General features: G+C 42.2%; 1 protein-coding gene across 3 annotated transcripts in view; it reads left to right on the top strand.

The window, feature by feature from the left end:
- Positions 1 to 23,234, top strand: part of LNX1 (ligand of numb-protein X 1) — a 181,378-nt gene that overhangs the window by 38,070 nt on the left and 120,074 nt on the right. Inside the window, exon 1 of one of the 3 annotated variants that reach the window (XM_072748988.1) lies at positions 22,657 to 23,147. The exons of 1 other annotated variant lie outside the window; for it this stretch is intronic. Coding sequence is in view for 1 of the 2 variants with exons in the window: in XM_026016514.2 (XP_025872299.2) it covers positions 23,001 to 23,147 (147 nt within the window). In the remaining variant the exon portion in view is untranslated. Of the gene's footprint in view, positions 1 to 22,656; positions 23,148 to 23,234 lie in introns of those variants that run through there. One more of the 3 variants, XM_026016514.2, reaches the window with a different exon arrangement.

Consider the following 23,234-nt stretch of genomic DNA (forward strand, 5'->3'; position numbering starts at 1 on the left):
CCATAAAACCTAAAAAAACTTCTCACTCTCCAAAAAACACCTTTATGTGAACCTTTTGGTTCTGGTGACCTCCTTTCTACCCAACAGGTTCTCAGGAAAAGGACTGCTGGCCTGAAGAGTCTATGTATTTTAAATTGTAATACATATCACCTTACTATTTCTCCTAGAGGCTGTGACTTTTTGTTTTGTTTGGTTTGGTTTGGTTTGGGGATGGGTTTTTTTGCTTAAGAACTTTCCTAGGGATCCATTTTTATGGATTATGGGTCTGGCATTTGACCCAGAATCCTACCCGTGGGCAAGGGAACAGACCTGGTCTCCTACCCTGCACTCCATTCAGTCTCTGTTAATCCACCAGCTTTACCAGTTGTCCAAAGGTAGAATGGCCAAGGGACACATTGCGCTCTCTCACCAGTCTACCAAGTCTCAGAATTGGAGGGTGGGCAGTATCTGGAATTCCGCCCATTTAGTTCCATAACAGAAAACAAGCAGATGTAGGAGGTGGGGAGTGAACCTGCTGGAGGCCATGCATCTTGCTAGGTCTTAATAGCTGTGTCTCTGGATTTGTAGGCCACTCTTCAACTTTACAGCTCTTGCATAGTTCCTTGGGGTAAGCGACCAGTGACCGACACTCCATACATATTCGACTTAAAGCTGCTGACTCGGTGCCACTTGGAGACCCAGCTGGTCCTCTGGACTCATCATCACAATGATCCCATCAAAGGAAGAGCTGGGGCAGTCATATACCATCTCCTTGTTACCCTTCATCTGAAGGTCTTTAATTCATGTTTTAAGAGGGAATGACAGAGGAGCAGAGAGAGAGGGGGAGAGAGAATCTCAAACAGGCTCCATGCCCAGCACAGAGCCCAATGCAGGGCTCAATTCCACAACCCCGGGATCATGACCCAAGCCGAAATCAAGAGTAGGATGCTTGACTGACTGAGCGACCCAGGCATCCAGGCTCTAACATTTCTCATTTCATTCACGCTGCATGAATTTGCTCCCTTTCCTACAGCCCTGCCAGCAATAAATGTTATGGATCTTTTAAATTTTAGACAATCTGACATCTCGTTGTTAATTTAATTTGCAACCCCTTCCCTTGTGGTGAATTTGAGGTTATTTGTATGTTTTGCATTTGGATTCACTTTTCTGAGTTTGGCCATTCACATTCTTTACCCATTTTCCTATTGGCTTGTTCTTGTCTCTCTTGTCAAATTATAATCTTTAAAATACGTTATAAAACTATATTGTCTGCATTATATCTATTTCTGCAAATCTGTCATAGTCAATGATATTTGTAAACTTTTGCCTTAAAAATTGTAATTTCTATAGTTAAAGACACCTGTCTTTTCTCTTGTAGCTTTTGACTTCTCAGTTTTTATCAGAAAACTTTTCTTGCACAAATAGTACATATAATCTACTGGATTTTCTTGCAAGAGTTTTGCTTTTTCTTTATATTTTTCATTCATATTTTTGTACTATATCCCTGGATGTGCCATAAAATTGGGATCCAATAGGGTTCTCATTTGAATATAATGGCTTCAGAGAGGGTTGGAATAACTGGCAAGGAAGTCCACTGCCCTATCTCTATTTTTCCAAAATTATTTGTCTTGTCTTTGGTATTTATTTTTCTCCAGAAGCTTTAGGATCACTTTACCCAACTGCCAAAAGCAAAGACAAAAAATACCCACACTGTTGAGATTTGGGGGAATTTTTATGGCATTGAGTCTTCTCATCCAAGAATTTGGTATATCTTTCCATTTCTTCATTTCTCCTTTTACATATTTTAGTATGACCTTGTTGTTTATTTCCTTTTTTTGTTAAATCTAAGTATTTCACAAGGGTTTCTTTTTCACTGTTTTAAATGGATTTCTTCCATTCCTGTTCTTATTGCCAGAGTAAAGAAAAGCTACTGATTTTGTTTTCATATTTTTAGATCCATCTACTTCACCAAATTCTCTTCTTAATTCTGGGAGATTTTTACTAGATTCCTTTGGGTTTTCTAGGTTTACAATCATGTCATCCACCAAAAAAAAAAAAAAAAAAGTTTGTCCTCTTTTCCAATGTTTTTTCCAGTTTCAAAATTTGTTCCCATAAAATTTCATATTATGTTCTTTTAATCCATTTGGCCATTTTAATCTGTTCTTTTAACTCCTTGATCTTTTATAATTTTGCCTTTTCTTCTTTTTAAAAATCAAGCTTATCTAGTAAATATTTGCATTTTTAATATAACAAGATTTTAAATTTATTTACATATTCTACTACTTTTTTTACTTCATTAATTTAAGATTTTAACTTTACTAATTACTCTTTTCTTTTTTTGATAATTTCGTAGAATGTGGTTTTAGTTTATTTCTCATCTTCATTCTTTCACAAAGACATTTTGACTATAAAATTTTTGATACAACCTTCGTAGAGCCTTAGAGTATAATATTATAAAATTCTCTTTTTGTAGCTTTTATGATGGCCAATGATTTCCCTTTAATTTATTTTTTTAGCCAAATGTAATCTAAGAATTTCTTAATTTCCAAGTAGTCAATTTTTTGGTCATTTTAAAATATTTTCTTTCTTATGTAGTGAATTAGGATCAGACTGCATAACCTATAGAATTTTTACTCATTGAATTAGCTGAAGTTTTCTTTGCAGCCAGGTATAAATGTTCATAAATGTTTCACAGACATGAAAATTCTATCAGGAATATAGGATTTGGGCCAATTATGGTGTTGGAAGGCAGCATGGCATAGAGATCGAAAGCAAAGACTTCAGAGAAAATGTCTACTTCCGAATCTTCACTTTACCCTATGATTATGAGCATACTTGTAAGATATGAATGATAATAATGTCAACTTCATAGAGTTCTTATGAGGATTACATTATTTAATATTACTAAGGTATTTAGAATGGAAATAAGCAATAACAAGTGCTACATAGTTATTATGTAAATAAAATAATCAAGTCTATGTCCTTATTTCTTTCTTTCTGCAGAATTGTCCAATACAGTCCAAAGGGATATATCAAGTTAATATAAGTTTTTTTTTTGGGAGGGGGGAAATGGCTTGTGGGTTAAAACAGTATCCTCTTGCTATTTTCTTTTTTAGTTAAATTTTAAATTATTAAAATGATAAATTTTAAAATGTAAGACTTCCTTGGCTTTCTAAAATTGTATATATTCTTTTTTTAAAAAAATTAAGATTTTATTAACTTATTTAAGAGCAACCCAGTGGTGGTGGGGGCCGGGAGGGTGGTCAGAGGGAGAGAGAATCTGAAGCAGACTCAGCACTGAGCATGGAAGTCAATACAGGGCTTAATCCCAGAACCCTGAGATTGTGACCTGAGCCAAAACCAAGGGTTGGATATTTAACTAACTGAGCCACCCAGGCACCCATAACTGTATATTTTCTTTTTTCTTTCTTTCTTTCTTTCTTTCTTTCTTTCTTTCTTTCTTTCTTTCTTTCTTTCTTTTTTTGGCTTTTATAACTTTTTTGTATTTTTATATTTTTATTTTTTGTATATTTTTTTATTGGAGTTCAATTTCCCACCATATAGCATAACACCCAGTGCTCATATTTTCAATGTTCATCCTACACTCTGGATTTTTCTTATCCTTGCTACTTATTTTTTTAAACTTGACCACACTTAAATAAAAAATTTTGCTCTTTTATAAATTGGTCCCAATCTGCTTAATGACCCCATCAAAAGGCGCAGGGTTTCAGACTGGATTAAAAAGCAGGACCCATCTATTTGCTGTCTACAAGAGACTCATTTTAGACAGAAGGACACCTACAACCTGAAAATAAAAGGTTGGAGAACCATTTACCATTCAAATGGTCCTCAAAAGAAAGCAGGGGTAGCCATCCTTATATCAGATAAATTAAAATTTACCCTGAAGACTATAGTGAGAGATGAAGAGGGACACTATCTCATACTCAAAGGATCTATCCAACAAGAAGACTTAACAATTCTCAATATATATGCCCCAAATGTGGGAGCTGCCAAATATTTAAACCAATTAATAACCAAACTGAAGAAATACTTTGATAATAATACACTTATACTTGGTGATTTCAATCTAGCTCTTTCTATACTAGATAGGTCTTCTAAGCACAACATATCCAAAGAAACGAGAGCTTTAAATGATACACTGGACCAGATGGATTTCACAGATATATACAGAACTTTACATCCAAACTCAACTGAATACACATTCTTCTCAAGTGCACATGGAACTTTCTCCAGAATAGACCACATACTGGGTCACAAATCGGGTCTGAACCGATACCAAAAGATCGGGATAGTCCCCTGTATATTCTCAGACCATAATGCCTTGAAATTAGAACTTAATCACAACAAGAAGTTTGGAAGGACCACAAACACATGGAGGTTAAGGACCATCCTGCTAAAAGATGAAAAGGTCAACCAGGAAATTAAGGAAGAATTGAGAAGATTCATGGAAACTAATGAGAATGAAGATACAACCGTTCAAAATCTTTGGGACGCAGCAAAAGCAGTCCTGAGAGGGGGAAATACATCGCAATACAAGCATCCATTCAAAAACTGGAAAGAACTCAAATTCAAAAGCTCACCTTACACATAAAGGAACTAGAGAAAAAGCAACAAATGGACCCCACCCCCAGCAGAAGAAGACAGTTAATTAAAATTCGAGCAGAACTAAATGATATCGAGACCAAAAGAACTGTGGAACAGATCAACAGAACCAGGAGTTGGTTCTTTGAAAGAATTAATAAGATAGATAAACCATTAGCGAACCTTATTAAAAAGAAGAGAGAGAAGACTCAAATTAATAAAATCATGAATGAGAAAGGAGAGATCACTACCAACACCAAGGAAATACAAACGATTCTAAAAACATATTATGAACAGCTGTATGCCAATAAATTAGGAAATCTAGAAGAAATGGATGCATTCCTGGAAAGCCACAAACTACCAAAACTGGAGCAGGAAGAAATAGAAAACCTGAACAGGCCAATAACCAGGGAGGAAATTGAAGCAGTCATCAAAAACCTCCCGAGACACAAGACTCCAGGGCCAGATGGCTTCCCAGGGGAATTCTATCAAACGTTTAAAGAAGAAATCATACCTATTCTACTAAAGCTGTTTGGAAAGATAGAAAGAGATGGAGTACTGCCAAATTCGTTCTATGAGGCCAGCATCACCTTAATTCCGAAACCAGACAAAGACCCCACCAAAAAGGAGAATTACAGACCAATATCCCTGATGAACATGGATGCAAAAATTCTCAACAAGATACTAGCCAATAGGATCCAACAACACATTAAGAAAATTATTCACCATGACCAAGTAGGATTTATCCCTGGGACACAAGGCTGGTTCAACACTCGTAAAACCATCAATGTGATTCATCATATCAGCAAGAGAAAAACCAAGAACCATATGATCCTCTCATTGGATGCAGAGAAAGCATTTGACAAAATACAGCATCCATTCCTGATCAAAACACTTCAGAGTGTTGGGATAGAGGGAACTTTCCTCGACATCTTAAAAGCCATTTACGAAAAGCCCACAGCAAATATCATTCTCAATGGGGAAGCACTGGGAGCCTTTCCCCTAAGATCAGGAACAAGACAGGGATGTCCACTCTCACCACTGCTGTTCAACATAGTTCTGGAAGTCCTCGCCTCAGCAATCAGACAACAAAAAGACATTAAAGGCATTCAAATTGGCAAAGAAGAAGTCAAACTCTCCCTCTTCGCCGATGACATGATACTCTACATAGAAAACCCAAAAGCCTCCACCCCAAGATTGCTAGAACTCATACAGCAATTTGGTAGCGTGGCAGGATACAAAATCAATGCCCAGAAATCAATGGCATTTCTATACACTAACAATGAGACTGAAGAAAGAGAAATTAAGGAGTCAATCCCATTTACAATTGCACCCAAAAGCATAAGATACCTAGGAATAAACCTTACCAAGGAGGTGAAGGATCTATACCCTAAAAACTATAGAACACTTCTGAAAGAAATTGAGGAAGACACAAAGAGATGGAAAAATATTCCATGCTCATGGATTGGCAGAATTAATATTGTGAAAATGTCAATGTTACCCAGGGCAATTTACACGTTTAATGCAATCCCTATCAAAATACCATGGACTTTCTTCAGAGAGTTAGAACAAATTATTTTAAGATTTGTGTGGAATCAGAAAAGACCCCGAATAGCCAGGGGAATTTTAAAAAAGAAAACCATAGCTGGGGGCATCACAATGCCAGATTTCAGGTTGTACTACAAAGCTGTGGTCATCAAGACAGTGTGGTACTGGCACAAAAATAGACACATAGATCAATGGAACAGAATAGAGAACCCAGAAGTGGACCCTGAAATGTATGGTCATCTAATATTCGATAAAGGAGGAAAGACTATCCATTGGAAGAAAGACAGTCTCTTCAATAAATGGTATTGGGAAAATTGGACATCTACATGCAGAAGAATGAAACTGGACCACTCTCTTTCACCATACACAAAGATAAACTCAAAATGGATGAGAGATCTAAATGTGAGACAAGAGTCCATCAAAATCCTAGAGGAGAACACAGGCAACACCCTTTTTGAACTCGGCCACAGTAACTTCTTGCAAGATACATCCACAAAGGCAAAAGAAACAAAAGCAAAAATGAACTATTGGGACTTCATCAAGATAAGAAGCTTTTGCACAGCAAAGGATACAGTCAACAAAACTAAAAGACAACCTACAGAATGGGAGAGGATATTTGCAAACGACATATCAGATAAAGGGCTAGTTTCCAAAATCTATAAAGAACTTATTAAACTCAACACCAAAGAAACAAACAATCCAATCATGAAATGGGCAAAAGACATGAAGAGAAATCTCACAGAGGAAGACATGGACATGGCCAACATGCACATGAGAAAATGCTCTGCATCACTTGCCATCAGGGAAATACAAATCAAAACCACAATGAGATACCACCTCACACCAGTGAGAATGGGGAAAATTAACAAGGCAGGAAACAACAAATGTTGGAGAGGATGCGGAGAAAAGGGAGCCCTCTTACACTGTTGGTGGGAATGTGAACTGGTGCAGCCACTCTGGAAAACTGTGTGGAGGTTCCTCAAAGAGTTAAAAATAGACCTGCCCTACGACCCAGCAATTGCACTGTTGGGGATTTACCCCAAAGATTCAGATGCAACGAAACGTCGGGACACCGGCACCCCGATGTTTCTATCAGCAATGGCCACAATAGCCAAACTGTGGAAGGAGCCTCGGTGTCCATCGAAAGATGAATGGATAAAGAAGATGTGGTTTATGTATACAATGGAATATTACTCAGCGATTAGAAACGACAAATACCCACCATTTGCTTCAACGTGGATGGAACTGGAGGGTATTATGCTGAGTGAAATAAGTCAATCGGAGAAGGACAAGCAGTGTATGTTCTCATTCATTTGGGGAATATAAATAATAGTGAAAGGGAATATAAAGGAAGGGAGAAGAAATGTTGGGAAATATCAGGAAGGGAGACAGAACATAAAGACTCCTAACTCGGGGAAACGAACTAGGGGTGGTGGAAGGGGGGAGGAGGGCGGGTGTTGGAGGGGAATGGGTGACGGGCACTGAGGTGGACACTTGACGGGATGAGCACTGGGTGTTTTTCTGTATGTTGGTAAATTGAACACCAATAAAAATTAATTTAAAAAAAAAAATTGGTCCCAATCTCATTCTTCCTTAACTAAGTTGCCTTTTCCCCCAAATAACACATAAATAACTATTCTTACTATATTTTAGAATGCTAGATTTTTTTTTCAGGGTAGTTTGGGCAAGATAAAGTAGCCCATGAAATCAGATTGGATTAGAGGAGTGTGTGCTCCCAAAATGGTGTTGTGTCCTGACTTCCACGGTCCATTTATTTTCGTCATTTCCAATGCTTTTTTTGTTTTTAATGTACAAATCCAAGTTTCTGTCTCATATTCCTTTTGTTTAAAGAAATTCCTTTAAAAGTTCTTGGAGTTCTTGTCTATTGGTAATGAATGCTTTCAATCTTTGATTATCTGAAAAAGTCTTAATTTCCCTTTACTTGAACAGCTTTTCGCTGCGTATAGAAATTTGTGTTTACAGTATTTCCTTTTTAGTGTTTGAAAGGTGTTCCTCTATACCCTTTGGCTTTCACAGGTCCTGCTGTCTTTCTCATCTTCCTTCCACACGTCTGAACCATTAGGAAGGCCTTCTCTCATCTTCTACCCTGCCCCAGTCTTTCTCATGAACACCTGGTGTGGTCGGTGGAGAAGAGCCTGTGACTGAGTGTGAATTTTCCTTTTATCTGCAGCTCCCAGAATTGCTATGCTTTCCTGATAGCCCAAACTTGACTTCAGAAATTGTTTGCAAATTTTAGCTGAAGGTTTCTTACCTACTTTTATGAAAAATCTGTCTCCCATACTCTGCTTCAGATTAGCTAGTACTCATTTTATTTCTCCTTTGAGATTAGATTTCAGGCTAGTTGGTTGCCCTACAACCTCAGCTCTTTAATGGAACCCAGAAGAGTTATAATTGCATAGATTATTCTGCTTTTCCTTTTTCTTAGGAGGTGAGGTTTCCTCCAGATTTTTACTTTTTTTTTTTTTTTAAGATTTTATTTATTTACTAATGAGAGACACACAGAGCAAGGCAGACACAGGCAGAGGGAGAAGCAGGCTCCTCTCAAGGAGCACGATGTGGGACTTGACCCCAGGACCAATATCATGCCCTGAGCCAAAGGCAGACGCTCAACTGCTGAGCCACTCAGGCATCCCCAGATTTTTACATTTTAAGAAAAATCCATTTACTGAGATTTTAAGATTAATTGACAAATATTATTATTTAATCTATAAATCTGGCCAAAAAATGCAGTTCCTTTTTATGGTACTTTTATAACTTAATTTATTAAATTTCCTTAAAATCTTCAACTGCACTATAAATTATGTGATATAAAGATAGTATATTAAATTTTCTTCTTAAGCATGCCAACTATCTATTACAGTAGATTGTATTTTCCAGAATGGCTACCATACCATGATTCCTATCCCATTGCTCTCTGTGTGAATTTGCTCCTTTCCATCAAGAGACACTATTTTTCTATCCCTTTAAATTTGGGTGGCCCTTGTGACTCCTTCTGCCACTAGAATATGGGAGAAGTTATGCTAATTCAGTTCTAGGCATGGCCCTTAACTCTTGTCAGCTTCCACTTCACTAGGTTAATGGGAACTCCCAGTCCTGCAGTGATTTTATAATCTAGGTTTCCTGGATCCTCCCTTAATTCTCTGATGAGTAATGCAAATCAACCAGGGGCTGTGAGGAGGGATAGGTAGTTTTAGCATTTGTTTACAGTCAACTCCCCTTTTTTTGTTGTTATTTGGTTCTATTCTCAATTATTTTAATATTTTTTCATCGACTCCTAATAGATCATGAAATTACCTCTCATTAATTTTGCATATCTCTTTTGGCCTGCTTTTGTGGTCACAACTCCAAAGTCATTCTAGTGACAGCCTGAAGTTACCCACCGGAATCGTACTTTTTAAAAAATCAAGTTGTTATTCTATTTCTAATTGTGTTTGTTTTATATAGTTAGTTGTCTGATATTTGATGCATACTTTGATGTTTAATGCAAACTGGCTTAGGACTATTATATCCTCTTTATAAAAAGTGTCTTTTATCATGATGGAGTGTCTTTTTCTTGCCTTATTTAATGATTTTAATTTTAACTCCATTTTTGCTGATGTTAATATCCTATTTCTGACCTTTTCATCTTTGCATTCTTCTCTTTTCCTGCCCTTATTCTCATACATTAATCCCATTTAGTTGAATTTTGTGTATGAAAACCTCTGCTATGTGCTTATTCAGCAAATACTTATTGAGCACCTTACCATGGCCTAGACTCTGTTCTAGACATTGATGTATAAAACCAAGATGCCTGCCCTCAAGAAAATCTATAAGAGCAGATAGAAAATAAACAATATGCATAATAAATAAGCAATAATAACAAAGCATTTTGGAAGTACCAAATGCCATGGAATAAAATGAAAGTAGAGCAGAGTATGTAGGATCGGGAGCGGAATGGGGAGGTTTGCAACTGTAAATAGAGTGGTCCCAATAGGTCTCATTGAGAGGGTGACATTTGAGGAAAAATTCAAGGAGGGAAGTAGCCAGCCAGGGGAACACCTGAGGAAGAGTATTCCAGGCAGAAAGAATAACCAAGTTATAAGACAGAGTATGTTTGGCATAAAAAAGGAAAAGCAAGGAAGCCAGTGTGGCTGGAGTAGGTAGGGTAAAGGGAAAGTAGTAGATTAGGACTGAGCATCATCATGGATCAGGCGATAGGGACATCATTGGTAACTTGGCTGAGTATGCATGGTTTTGAAGAAATGAAAAGGAAATGCCATGTTCTTCATTTAGCACGATGGTGGACATGCTTAACTCTATTTCTTCTAATTTGGTTATTATTGATTTGACTTTTTTTCCCCACTTTTTCTTTTTCCTAATTTTTAAAAGTTTGACCATTCTTGGAGGCAGGATATCCCCAGTCTGAATTTCTTGCATTTTCTGGTCTCTAGCCTAATCTCATTTCTGTCTTTGCCCGACACAAGAAGAGACAGGGAATTTTAGCCATTCTTTCCTGTAGGCCCTGGGCACAGAAGAAGGAAGAGGGCTGTGTGTGGCTTTAGGCCACTGTGGCAGTCTGGGCAGGAAACAGGTGTCATGGTCATAGGAGGTCATCGAAAACAACTTCCTAAAGGGGCCATTCCGAAGGTGAGCACAGGGATAGTGTAGTACTCAGTGCTAGTAAGAGTGTGTGTTTCCGTGGGAGGGGTGGAGCCATTACCACACAGGAGAACAGAAGCAATGACTAGAACTCGGAGTTTGTGCCCTGTTGGAAAATCAGCCACCTCATTAATGTGAAAGGGACTTTATTTTTATTTTAAATATTTATGTATTTATTTTTTTAGGGCGAGAATAGGGAGCAGGGGCAGAGGGAGATGGAGAGTGAGAATCTCAAGCAGACACCCCGCTGAGCATGGAGCCTCAAATGGGGTTTGATCTCACAACCCCGAGATCATGATCTGAGCCAAAACCAAGAGTCAGATACCTAACCAACTGAGCCACCCAGGTGCCCCCTGGAAGAGGAGTTTAAATGCACGTGAGATAGCATGTCACTTCCCCTGGAATTCTATACGTTCATAGCATCATCTTTCCTAGTTTCCTGTCCTTGCATCACTCTTTTCTTGGAAGGGATGACAACCTGCCATCCCCACACAAGAAGTCCAACCCATCCCAGACATGAGCACACATCTTTAGTCTGTGAATTTACTTTCTAGTTCATTATATGAAAGACAAGTTACTCTGTCTGACTTTGGACTGATATTCATAACTTACTTTTAGTTATGAAAAACAAACAAATCCATCTAATCTAAGTGTTTTCCAGATATCAGATATTCTTTGGAGATCTAGTTAAACTTGTCCTGAGGGAACCCTGGGTGGCGCAGCGGTTTGGCGCCTGCCTTTGGCCCAGGGCGCGATCCTGGAGACCCAGGATCGAATCCCACGTCGGGCTCCCGGTGCATGGAGCCTGCTTCTCTCTCTGCCTGTGTCTCTGCCCCTCTCTCTCTCTCTCTCTCTGTGACTATCATAAATAAATAAAAATTAAAAAAATAAATAAATAAACTTGTCCTGAACTCCAGTACAACTGCCTGTGAGAATTCAGTCCTCACCTTAATAGCTATGCGTTCCTGGGTCACTTTCTCTTGCTTCTTCCTGCCTCCACATTCCCACATTGGCATGGGCTCTGCTAGCTCTGCTTCTTGTCTACCAGGCTTTTAAGTCTAGAAACTTCACTAGTTTTCTCCCAAACATCTTCATTACTTTAGCATTTGTGAGTATAAAAATTTTAATAACAGGTCACATTTCACGGTCTCAGTTCATTTTTTCTTCAACCCTTTCCTATTTAAGGAGGGGATACTGTATTTAGGATAAAAGAATAAATAAGGAGTATACCAGCTTTAGTTGCTGGTATATTGTTAGTGGGGCAATGGGAAAAGAGTAATGTGCATTGTTTTCTAGGAAGAATAGAACAAAAACCAGCAGCTCATTGGCAAATTTGATTGGATGTACCATCAGCTTAATAAACTATCCTCCAACAGATTCATAGAACAACAACAGTTCCCTCTGTTTCTGCACCACTATCTATAAGAATTGTTAATACGTGTGAGAGGCCTATGTTACAGCGAGAAGGCCATCAGAAATAAATTTTTAATTTGTGAAATCATTGGCAAATATTCCAGGCAGTATGATAGCCCATGTAACTGGGGGTTGTTTTGAAAACATTAAGAATCAGTACAGCCACAGGCATCAACCAATAATGGACTAGACCAGTCAGATAAGGTGTCAGGAGTAATTACCTGGAACAGCCACATGGTGGATGCCCGCTTACCTTACCTCTGACCCAATAGCAATTCTGCTAATTCACATCATTTTGTGCCCAAATCTTTCTCTTCTCTTTCCCTTTCCAAACTGAACTTTGTGCATCACACACTTATTCAACAAAGACATTATTACATTTTTTCAGATGCTCTTCCAATCTTTCTTTAGCTCCAGTCCCATTGTCGCCCACATAGGTATTATCCCTAATAAAGTCCTTGCCTGTTTCATCATATCTTGGCATCTGTTTCTCTCAGGAGCGGACAAACTCCCTAATGGTTGTATCAAGATCACAGACAGCAGAGTTCACTCTTTACATTTGGATTTATCCTGGGATCACTGCAGAAGTTAATTTAATTTCCATCATTTTTGACGCGTACGTTGGCAGACCCTGATTTTTACTTCTCATTCTGTCCCTCGTTCCATTGACCAGCAGAATCCTAAGGCTTCCTAATGAGGATCTACTTTTGCTTTTCTATGAAATCTCATGTGATCATTTCCAGGGGAGGAATATGGTACTGATAGAAGACAGCCAGTCAAGCAGGGATAAAGAGGGTAGGTGGTATACAGATTCTATAGAACAGGGAGAATTGTGTGAGAAGGGGTGGGTTACAGGGAGAAATAATGGTTTAGAGAATTTGACTTTGAGAAGACTGACACTTGGGACTGACCTGTCAGTGACCCCTGGCATGTGGTTCCTGGTTCCTTTGTCCTGGAAAAGACGCTACCTTGAAATGGGTTGAAGGTAGAGCGGGAACATCATAGATCTTATTCCAACTTCAAGTTCAGAGTTGGTGTATGCAGCAAGCCCGAGGGGCAGAGACGAGGAAGGGACATCCTAGCACCACTGTTGTCCCTCTGCCAAAACTTTGCAGCTACATGATGTTGAAGAATGAGCATCTCGCAGTACACCTAGCTTGCTGCCGCATTCACACCGTAGTCACAGCTGTGAGTTTAATGGGCAGATGGAACATGAACAGTGTTGATCCAGGTGCAGCCAAATCACCTACAAGGGCTGGCCACCCTGGGGAGACACTTTAGTGAGAGTCACCTAACATGGGGGTGTGAATATGCCTGCGGCAGGACATGTCAAAGCTGTACTTCCAGTCCACCTCCTGGGGCAACTCAGAGAAAGTGAGATTGGACTGGAAGGGTGACCTCTCCCCTTGCCAGAGGACCACACCACTTCAGGGGGACAGCCTGAACCAGAAGAACCAGCCTGGCCACCCTGAGCTGATGGCCTGCATTGATATGGACAAAGCCTCAAATTAAGACAGTACAAACAGGGAACTTGGAAACCTAGGGCCTCTGTTTAATAACACTGCTCCTGGCTCTTAACTCTCCATAAATGCCGAGTGAACTGAGCTGAAGGGATTTGAATGCAAAATGCAGACCTCTTCTCAGACATTCTCATCTCCCAGGGGCGAGGGATGATTTCCTGCTGTCTTACCTGTACTTTGGCCCCTCAGTTGCAGTTGAAGTCAACATTTCCAATTCAGGATGAATTAAGACACTCAGTAATGAAGGACTCCAGGAAAGGTCTATGGTGATAACAACCCCACGGCCTCATAATTGGCAAAGGACAGTAGGTTCAAGTATTCATTATTCTGTGATAATCTAAACTTTGGACTGGAAACGCAGCTTCCATGCTGACTTTGGGAGTAGATGACCGCTCCTGCTGCAGAGTTCCCAGGACTGGACGTGGGGAAGCCCTTCCTGCACATCATCCCAGCCCAGGTGCACTGCTCCACCTCACGGCTGCTTCATGACCACCAGGAAGTCTACCCTTGTTAACTCCAGGCACCTTGTCATGGAGAAGTGACAGGTAGCCATGGAATTCAGCTCTAAGAAAGGCCTGAAAAGGCACCCATCCAGGTTCATCATCCAAGTTGAAAAGGAGCGTCTTCACCTGCTCATGATTCGAGAAAAGTCACATGAACTTTCCATTGTTGAGACTCTTAGTCAGAATCTGACCATGAGTCCATCTCCTCATTAATGGTGAGTGGTCTTCGTCATATTCTCGTTCTTATATTCTTTAATTCAGGAGAACTAAAGGACAGGCTTCTTGGCTCTGATCCTCATTTTTGAGGACCTGCTCTTTCTTGGACGGAAGTGAAGTTTCATTGAGAAAGAAAATGCTTCCCCACCGAGAAAGTTGGCTTCCTCTGTGTTTATCACACCTGAGAAGGCCAAGCAATTTTGATTTTGCCTTTTCCACTCCATCTCACAGGGACATTTTTTGGAGGGGTGTGTATCTGTAAACACTTTATGTTACTAGTTATTAAGAATTTTCAGACTCCCTCAGGATAAAGTTTGGAGAAGTCAGGCTCTTCGGCCTGGACTCTATAAGACAGCAGAAAAGACAGCAAATGCATTGGAGGGTCACGGTGAAGAAAATGGTAATTTGTCCTCCATGAAGGATTGACGGCTCAGAAAATGGAATTAAAAGGGAATTAAATTACACCAGATGCTTTCAAAGCTTATGAGGTTTGAGGTGGGGATCTTTAAGAATAGCTTACTGAAGTAGACCGATCCACAGTAAAAGAATTTCAGTTCTACAGATGTAAATATTCTACAGATGTTTCTGGCACTTGCAGAGAACGGGTCTTTTTTTCAGATTCTTCCTAGGATGCCAGCAATTCTGACTGTGGTCATGAAACTTTGAGACCACATGCAAGGAGTGATTTGTCTTTCTACCCTCTCAGAGAACCCGCCCATACAATGTGAAGACCGTAAGTCGTACGAGGCCACAGGTTCTCTGGGGTGTCACACATAGGATCCAGAAACAGGTGAGGCTACTATAATAATGCTAGCTGGGCAAACTCGGACAAGTACTTTTTAACAACTTGGAGCCTATAGACTAGAAGAAACAAGCCCGTACCCTCCTTGCAACTGCACCTGTGCCACTCCTCCATTAGGCAATTTCCACCTCTGATTGTTTAACCATTGGTCTTAAACTCTGCTTATTCTTTGTGAGTTTCTGAAAATAGATCCTTCACATCCTTGACACTGACTTGTGTATTAGCAGTGTTTAATAAATTTGTTGGATAAGCAAGTGAAAGAATGGAGGGGTGAATAATGAATGTCTAGACTGTAGTATTACTGTAGTACTTCAATGGGATAAAATCATCTCCCTTTCTGAAGTCCACAGGCCTAAAGTGCTGGGAGAAGGAAAGAGAACCTCAAGATTTAACTTGACATGAGTTTCTCCATCCCCTCCTCCTCCCTTTGTCTTGTATTCATCTTTAGTTTTTTATTTATTTTATTTATTTATTTGAGAGAGAGACAGAGATAGCAACAGAGAGCACAAGCAGGGAGGAGAGAGAGAAGCAGATTCCCCACTGAGCAGGAAGCCTGACACAGGACTTGATCCCAGGGCCCTGAGATCATGAGCGGAGCTGAAGGCAGACACTTAACCGACTGAGCCACCCAGGCACCCCTTTTAGTTCTTTTAACTAATATTTATCACAGGCATTGGGCTAAGTTCCTTCCTGACACTGGGCTGAGTCCTGAGGGCCTATGAAAAGCTGTATTCCCTACCTGGCTATCTAGAGACGAGACGGTCTTTTAAAAATGGCAATCCATGAAACACGGCTGAAGTAGAGTGTGTGGCAAGCTCGAGGGAGGCACAGACCTCGGGGAGGTCGCTGAAGGTTCTGTGAAGGAGATGACATTGGAGCTGAGCTCTGCAGGGGGAGGAGGAGTCTCCCAGGCCAAGGGAGGAGTCGTACCTGAGTCTCACGTCTGCCTGCCACCAAGTGGGCATGTTGGACAGGTTACATTACCTCCCAGAGACTCCGTTTCTTCATCTGTTAAGTAGAGTTAGTTCCTGGGATTTCTGCCAGGATTCTGTAAAAGAACACAGATAATGTGCATATTGTCGATCTGGGCAATGGTACATGAACAATAAATGTTAGGGTAAGAGCCTGGAAGTGAGAGATGCTAATTATTTATGGGAACCACAAACAGGTTTTGGGGGTATCTAAGGAGAACTGTTCTCCATCTACATTTGGGATAATTTGAGCAAAGTCCCAAAGAGTAATTATGGAGGCAAAAAGATCACCTTTTACATGGGAATGGTTAAATTGAGGAACAGTACCTGGAACAAGGGAAAAAAGAGCTTGAGGACTCTGGGACCAGACAGACGTGTGAGCAGCAGTTTCTCAATCAGAAGCCTGCCCAGAAAAGACCCAGAGCTTGGCACAGCATAGGAAATGTCTGGCTCACTCCCAGTACAGGAAAGAAAGGAGCAAAACCGGGCTGGCCTGCTTGTTCTTTCCCATTTTCCCAGTCAGGGACTCCCAGAGGCAGAGTGAGCCAAGGGTGGAGCCGGTCAGGGTTCACTTTGGAAACCACTTTTGCGTGGAAATGGGGGTGTGTAGAAGTGCTCCTCTCTGACAGAGTTACTTGGGCACCTCAGGTCTGGTGCACGGTGTTCTGTGGATGGGAAAGAAATGATATAACTGAGTTTTGATAGGCAGGCAGGGCCCAGATCATGAAAAGCCTAGGGTGCCAGGTGAGGAAAATGAACCGAGGGTGGGGTGAGCATCAAGAGGGAAGGAAGAAGTGGTACAGGAATGCCAAGGAGAGTAACGAGTACAGCAGGCACCGCAGGACATCCCTAAAATAGTGGCACCAGTCTTCAGGCTTATGGGAAGAGAGAAGGCCAGTGCCACAGACCCACCAGGTCACTAGGAAGTGGAAGATGCTGGCCAGGATGTGCAATCTGGGCCAGATAAGCTTGAAGTGAAAACAGTATGGGAAAGATATTCTTGGGTGACCTCCAGGAACCAGGGGACATAATCAATGCAGAGAAGAAGGCAAAGTGTGAGTAAGGGAGTGAAGAACCTGAATGGTGGCGAATACAGCAGAGAATGGCATTTCTCAGATTTTTCGAGATGGAAGATTGGGAAGTCCTAAGAAGATCCAAGAGGTGGCCATAAGAAGCAGCAGCTCAAGAGGAGCAGCAGTAAATGTCCTCAGAGTTGAGGAGGCCAAGGATGCTGGAGGGGTCATCCACAAGGACATGGAAGCCAAAGTTAACAAGATGAAGAGATATCTTCTATCGTTGATACGTGGCCCTGGCTCATCATTACAGCTGCATATGAAGGAACCAATAAAGAACTGGTTCAGTGGATCACCAAAGAATGGACTGATCCACCTGGTTTATGCAGGAGTGGAGGCATATTAACATATTTAACAGATGTGGAATATAGGCCTTGTGAAAATTTTAGAGACCGCCAACAATGAAGTCCGTGTGTGTGTGTGTGTGTGTGTGTGTGTGCGTGCGCTAAAGAAGAGCATGCTGGCCACAAATATGTGCCACGTTCACAAAATAGGTGCCAAGTCCAATAACTAATGTCCTCCCTCCCCACCCCACCCCCAACCCCGCAACCTCCCCCAACCCCACAAGTAGCACACAAAGCAGAGAAGTGTCTGCCCCTAAACCGTAGATCCGTAGAGCGTCCTAGAAGTTCATCTGCACAGCAGGCAATGCGCAGGCCCTGAGGTTGTGAGAGAACCAGAATCTCTTCCACATACACGGACCAGACGGCATCTATCACATCAGCTGATCGTTGTGATTATTACTATTATTTTCCATAATTGCCCTTGTGGGATCTGCTTATTTGCATCATGCTCAGCACTTGTAATTAGCCAATGAAAGATCAGGGGCTAAGCTCATTTAAAAAAAAAAAAAAAAACCTGAGGCCAATATGATGGAATGTATACAGTAATTTCATCTCATAATGCTGAGTACTTTCAGCCAAAGAGGCTTTTTCTCGAGATGTGTTTATTAAAATCACATGGAATATGTTTTGTTGTGGCCTTTAGTCATCGTAGACAACTCTACAAATATGCCATAAAAAAAAGGAAGCAAACAGGGGCTAAGTAATTCTGACGAGTCATGAGGCATGGTCTTAGCCATAGGTTCACTGCAGGAGGAGGCCTTGAGCATGCCAACCTTCATTGTGTTGATCTAGAAGGAAAGAGCTTTGAAAACAGACCTCCTTTCTCCCCTTAGATTTCCCTGTCAGGATACATAAAAGAATAAAAACTAATCAAAAAGCCCAAGTGAGCTGGCTGGTTAACCGGGACAGGCCCAACCTTGAGTTCAGAGAGAGTTCTAATGGGATCCACCTGTCCCTCCAGACAACCACGTTTACGGGATGTGAGGACCGTAGAGGAGGCCTGCCTCTGAAGGGAAGGATGATCATAAGGTCGCCGAAATGGCATCTCCTGGAAGTTTAGCTCCACACTGAAAACATGGTCACTCTTTATGTTTTCTGGAGAAGTCTGCTCTTATTTACAGTTGTTGTTATTGACTTTACAGTTGTTCGCTGTACTGAAGAGTCTATTTTTCTCTGTATTCGATCTTTCTTAAAATGTCACTCTTAATAAGTTACTCTGTGCCCAAGATGCTGAATTTCTTCCTTCCTTCCTTTTTTTTTTTTTTTTTTTTGGTCCCAGTTAAAAAAGCTGTTTGTCCATCATAAGCATAGTAGCCAGAAACACCGTGAAGACCTGAAGCAGTCAGCCCTTGAAGGTCTTTGTAATCTGGTCCCCCCTTAGCCATCCAAATGTAGCATGCAGTGGATCCTCTTCCCCCTGCCTCCCCCAGCTCCCCCCACCACACCTTCCTCCCCAGCACACACAGGCTGGGATCATCCCTGCCTCCGTCTATGCTGCCACCCCGTTCAGAACTATGTGCCCTCCTCATCGTCTCGCCAATCTTCCAAGGTCCCACACATTCTCCGTGAAGTCCTCCCCGATGGCACCAGCCAACACTACTCTTTTCCTTTCCTGATTATCCCTCGATCTTCTGTGAAGCGAGGCATAGAAATTACACTGTCTTTGGACTTCCATCTTGAAGATTCTGAGGTTACCTCTGAGCTACAGGGTGCCATGGCCCTTCAGCAAGGACTAATGGCTCCCCTGTATGGTATGGGGGGAAAGAATGGAACAGTGTGCATTTAGTAGTTGCCACCCCGGCCTCAACCAGCCATCATGGCAGTGGTTTGTCCTGGAACTTAATTTCACGTTGTCTCATATTATCCAATTGTATGTAGTTCCTTGTTCTTACGGCTGTCCTGATAAGATTTTCAGATTTTAAGGGGATGGACTGTTGAAGTTATAAAGAGAAATAACCATAAAAGATGTCATTGAGACTTACAACTGATCATTCTGAAGGGGCCTCAGGTTGATCTTCCATTCTTGGACTTGGTTTGACAGGCTTCAAAAAGATGATTTCAAGTGACACGTTCAGGGTGTGTTTTCTCAGAACTATGGGCACAAATATGCCTCTGGGTATATGTCCTAGACTTATGTGGTCTATGTATAAACCAGATTAATAATTCATTTGCAATGGAAGACACTTCTCCCAGAAACTACACCCCCTCTGGGCTACTTCCACTAGATACCTCCTTCTGAGTAGAGGGTGGGTGAGAAGCTTCGTTAGTATCCAAGAAGTTAGTTACCTGGTGAGGATGAAATCAGAAACTCTCCTCCCCTTCTTTCCATTGGTTAAAACTGCTCTGGGCCTGTTATTCGCTGGCTGGGCTGCCCTTAAGTAAGTTCTCAGCCTTTCTATGCCTTGGTTTCCCCAGCTTTCAATGCAAATAGTACCTAACGTATAGGGCTGTCGTAAAAAGTACTTAGAACAGTAAGTGGCGCTTGCTAAGCACTTATTTGATGTCAGCTTTTTATTTGTTAGTTATATCTTTTCCTCAATACTTTAGAAATATCATTTCCTTAATAATGCAATGGAATACATTATTAAGCTCTTACTCCAATAGCCCTAATGGGATAATGAAGTCCCTATTGATGTTTTTATTTGAACTTTAGAGATTATTCTAAATCCGGGAGTACCAAGATCTATTTCACTCAGGATGGCTGATTGTGTGAAATACATCTACTTTTTTCTCTTCCTCTTCGTTTATACCCCACACCAGAGAGTGAGCTCCACTCCTGCTTCAACTCTTGTCCTTCCCTTTTATTCATCAGGCCATATATGCGGATGGCTGAGCACATATGAATACAGCGAGTGAAGCCCCACAGCCTGGAGGCCTTTGGATAAAGCTTTATGCATCGTCACTTCCTATAAATTCTTCCTCCCCAACCCCCCCACCCCCTCCAAAAAAAAACCCAAACAAAAAATCTGTGACTCCAGCCTCGCAGGACAGACTTGGTGGCCCTAGAAAAAGGTGAGGCATGATTGACACGCAGGGAGGGCAGGCGGCCTCCAGACTGCTGGGAGGCTGGGCCTTCTAGATGATTCATCTGCTTGGTGGCTCACCCTGCCCTTCTCAGGGCTCAGGGAACACCCTCCCCAGGTGAAGGAGAAGCCTTTGCTTTGCTGATGTTTCTCAGCTCAGTATAAGCTGGTGGATAGTACTTTTCCCAAATGACACCCACGAAAAAGGGTTTACCTCTTCCTCTTGTTGTTAAGGAGAGGCCACCCCTGCCTTAGTTTCTGTTGCAAAAAAATGTGAATGGGGGTGTTGAGTGGTTTGGGGTTGTGTGTGTGTGTTTTTTTAAGCTTTTCATTCTCTTCACCCAGTTCCAGGTGGGGATGGTGGCAGGAAACAGCCTGGGACTGGGACTCTGGGGTTGAGGAGCCAGCTCTCCTCCTGGTGAGGTATCCAGAGCCCGCCCTGCACCCTGGGCCCTCGACTAGAATTTCTCCTTCTTCCCTCCCTGGTCGTTTTACAAGGTATCGGATGACTGGCTGCACCCAAAGTTGAGGCCAGGAGAACAGAATCAGGACTCCTTCCTTGCCTCTTCCACCCATCCCCCAGCCAGGCCAACCTACCCGCCCAGGGACCCACCAACAACGCTGCAGCAGCATAAGGAGTGACCGTGTGACACAGTAGCAGGAGAAGAGGGGCACAGACTAGGGGGCCGGGGTGGAGAATAGGAATCCCTGTATTTTTTTTCTATCTTTGAGGGAAAAAAATGTCTCTCTGGGCAAGCAGGCCATCTCCTGGGACGGAGAACTCCCCATTTCCCCAGGTAGCACCTTCCAGAGAATGAATAAATTATTGGGAGGTGCTGGACGGGGACCACAGAACTACGCAACCAGTAACTACAATGAAGGGAGTTGTTTACAATCCTCTGGAGGATGCCAAAGGGCTTAAACAGTTGGTCATAATTGTTGCCAGCTGGTGCGGTGCTGCTGGCAGGGCTGAGCTGTAGCGTTACTGTCGTTTCCTTCTGGAAGAGCTGAGGCAACACCGTGACTTGCCCAGGGTCACACACCACGCGTGGGACAGAAATAATTCTGACTCCTTCTTCCTGGCTGTAGCCAGCAGACAAAGCCACCTTATTACTGTACTAGCATTCGAATCTGAATCATTTAAATGGCTCTTAATTGCAGGCCTAGAGTCAACTGTCAACGCCATGTGACTAACTGCCAGGCGAGCCGCCGGAGGAACCACCGAAGTTTTACAGACCCCTGGATATGGAATTAAAATGCTGTCCTCCCACCATGGGGGGGCGGGGTAGGAAAAAAGTATTTGAAAACTCGACCTTGGGGATCCCTGGGTGGCTCAGCGGTTTAGCACCTGCCTTTGGCCCAGGGCATGATCCTGGAGTCCCGGGATTGAGTCCCACATCAGGCTCCTGCCTGGAGCCTGCTTCTCCCTCTGCCTGTGTCTCTGCCTCTCTGTGTGTGTGCCTCTCTCTCTCTAAATGAATAAATGAAACAAATCTAAAAAAAGAAAGAAAGAAAGAAAGAAAGAAGAAAGAAAGAAAGAAAGAAAGAAAGAAAGAAAGAAAGAAAGAAAGAAAGAAAACTCGACCTTGAAACTGCCCACAAGGGACACCGGGATGGCTCAGTGGTTGAGCGTCTGCCTTTGGCTCAGGTCCTGGGATCGAGTCCCGCACTGGGCTCCCTGCAAGGGGCCTGCTTCTCCCTCTGCCTGTGTCTCTGCTTCTCTCTGTGTCTCTCACAGATAAATAAATACAAATCTTTAAAAAAAAAAAGAAAGAAAGAAAGAAAGAAAGAAAGAACCAACAAATACCGTGTTTAGATTTTTTTTTTTTTTTTTTTTTTTTTTTTTTTTTATGAATCTGAAGGGTCGCCTGCAAATTTTTTATATGGGAACAGAGGAGCGCTTGGGATTCAAGCGGATGCCATCCAGAAAGTCACTGGAGGGTAACTCTGGGCTCTTTTCCAAGCAGTCAGCCTTCACACCCTTCTTTCTTCCACCCTCCAGAACACTGCCTCGGTGTTTAAATTTCCCTTTGGACTCCTTTACAGGTAGCTCCTAGGGAGGGGGCCAGAGGGGGGGCCGTGGAAGCCACCGGCTTCCCAATTCAGATCCATCCACATCCACGGGGCTGGACGCGTGCTGTGCTCAGGAAAGAAAGTAAATTCCATCCTGCAAATTGCTCTAACTGATTCATTTGTCCGCACACAGCCGGCCACCTACCTGCCCGCAGGTATTCAGGTAAATGACAGGTGGGCGGGACCTCCTGACTCTTTCAATAGCTGAGGTCCCTGCAATGCTTTATCGGTGAGGCCCCTGTGAGGTCACACATTTCCTGCTCTCCAGCGGCCAATGCCCTCCTCCTGCTTGGGCACCTGTGCACCCAGGGTGAGCCTGGTCACTGCTCGGGCGGCCCCAGGAGCCGCGGGACTCACCCACAAGGCCTGGGAACCTCGGGGCTGCCGCTGCCCTGAGAACCCCAGCCACGCACCGGGAAAGGTGAGTTGAAACCCTCCACTCTTCTCTTTTGGCATTTAGACCCCCAGCCCCTGGGGGATCCGCAGGAGGGATCCATTTGGATGGAAA

The sequence above is a fragment of the Vulpes vulpes genome, chromosome 2, assembly GCF_048418805.1.
Source record: "Vulpes vulpes isolate BD-2025 chromosome 2, VulVul3, whole genome shotgun sequence".
Taxonomy (NCBI): Eukaryota; Metazoa; Chordata; class Mammalia; order Carnivora; family Canidae; genus Vulpes; species Vulpes vulpes.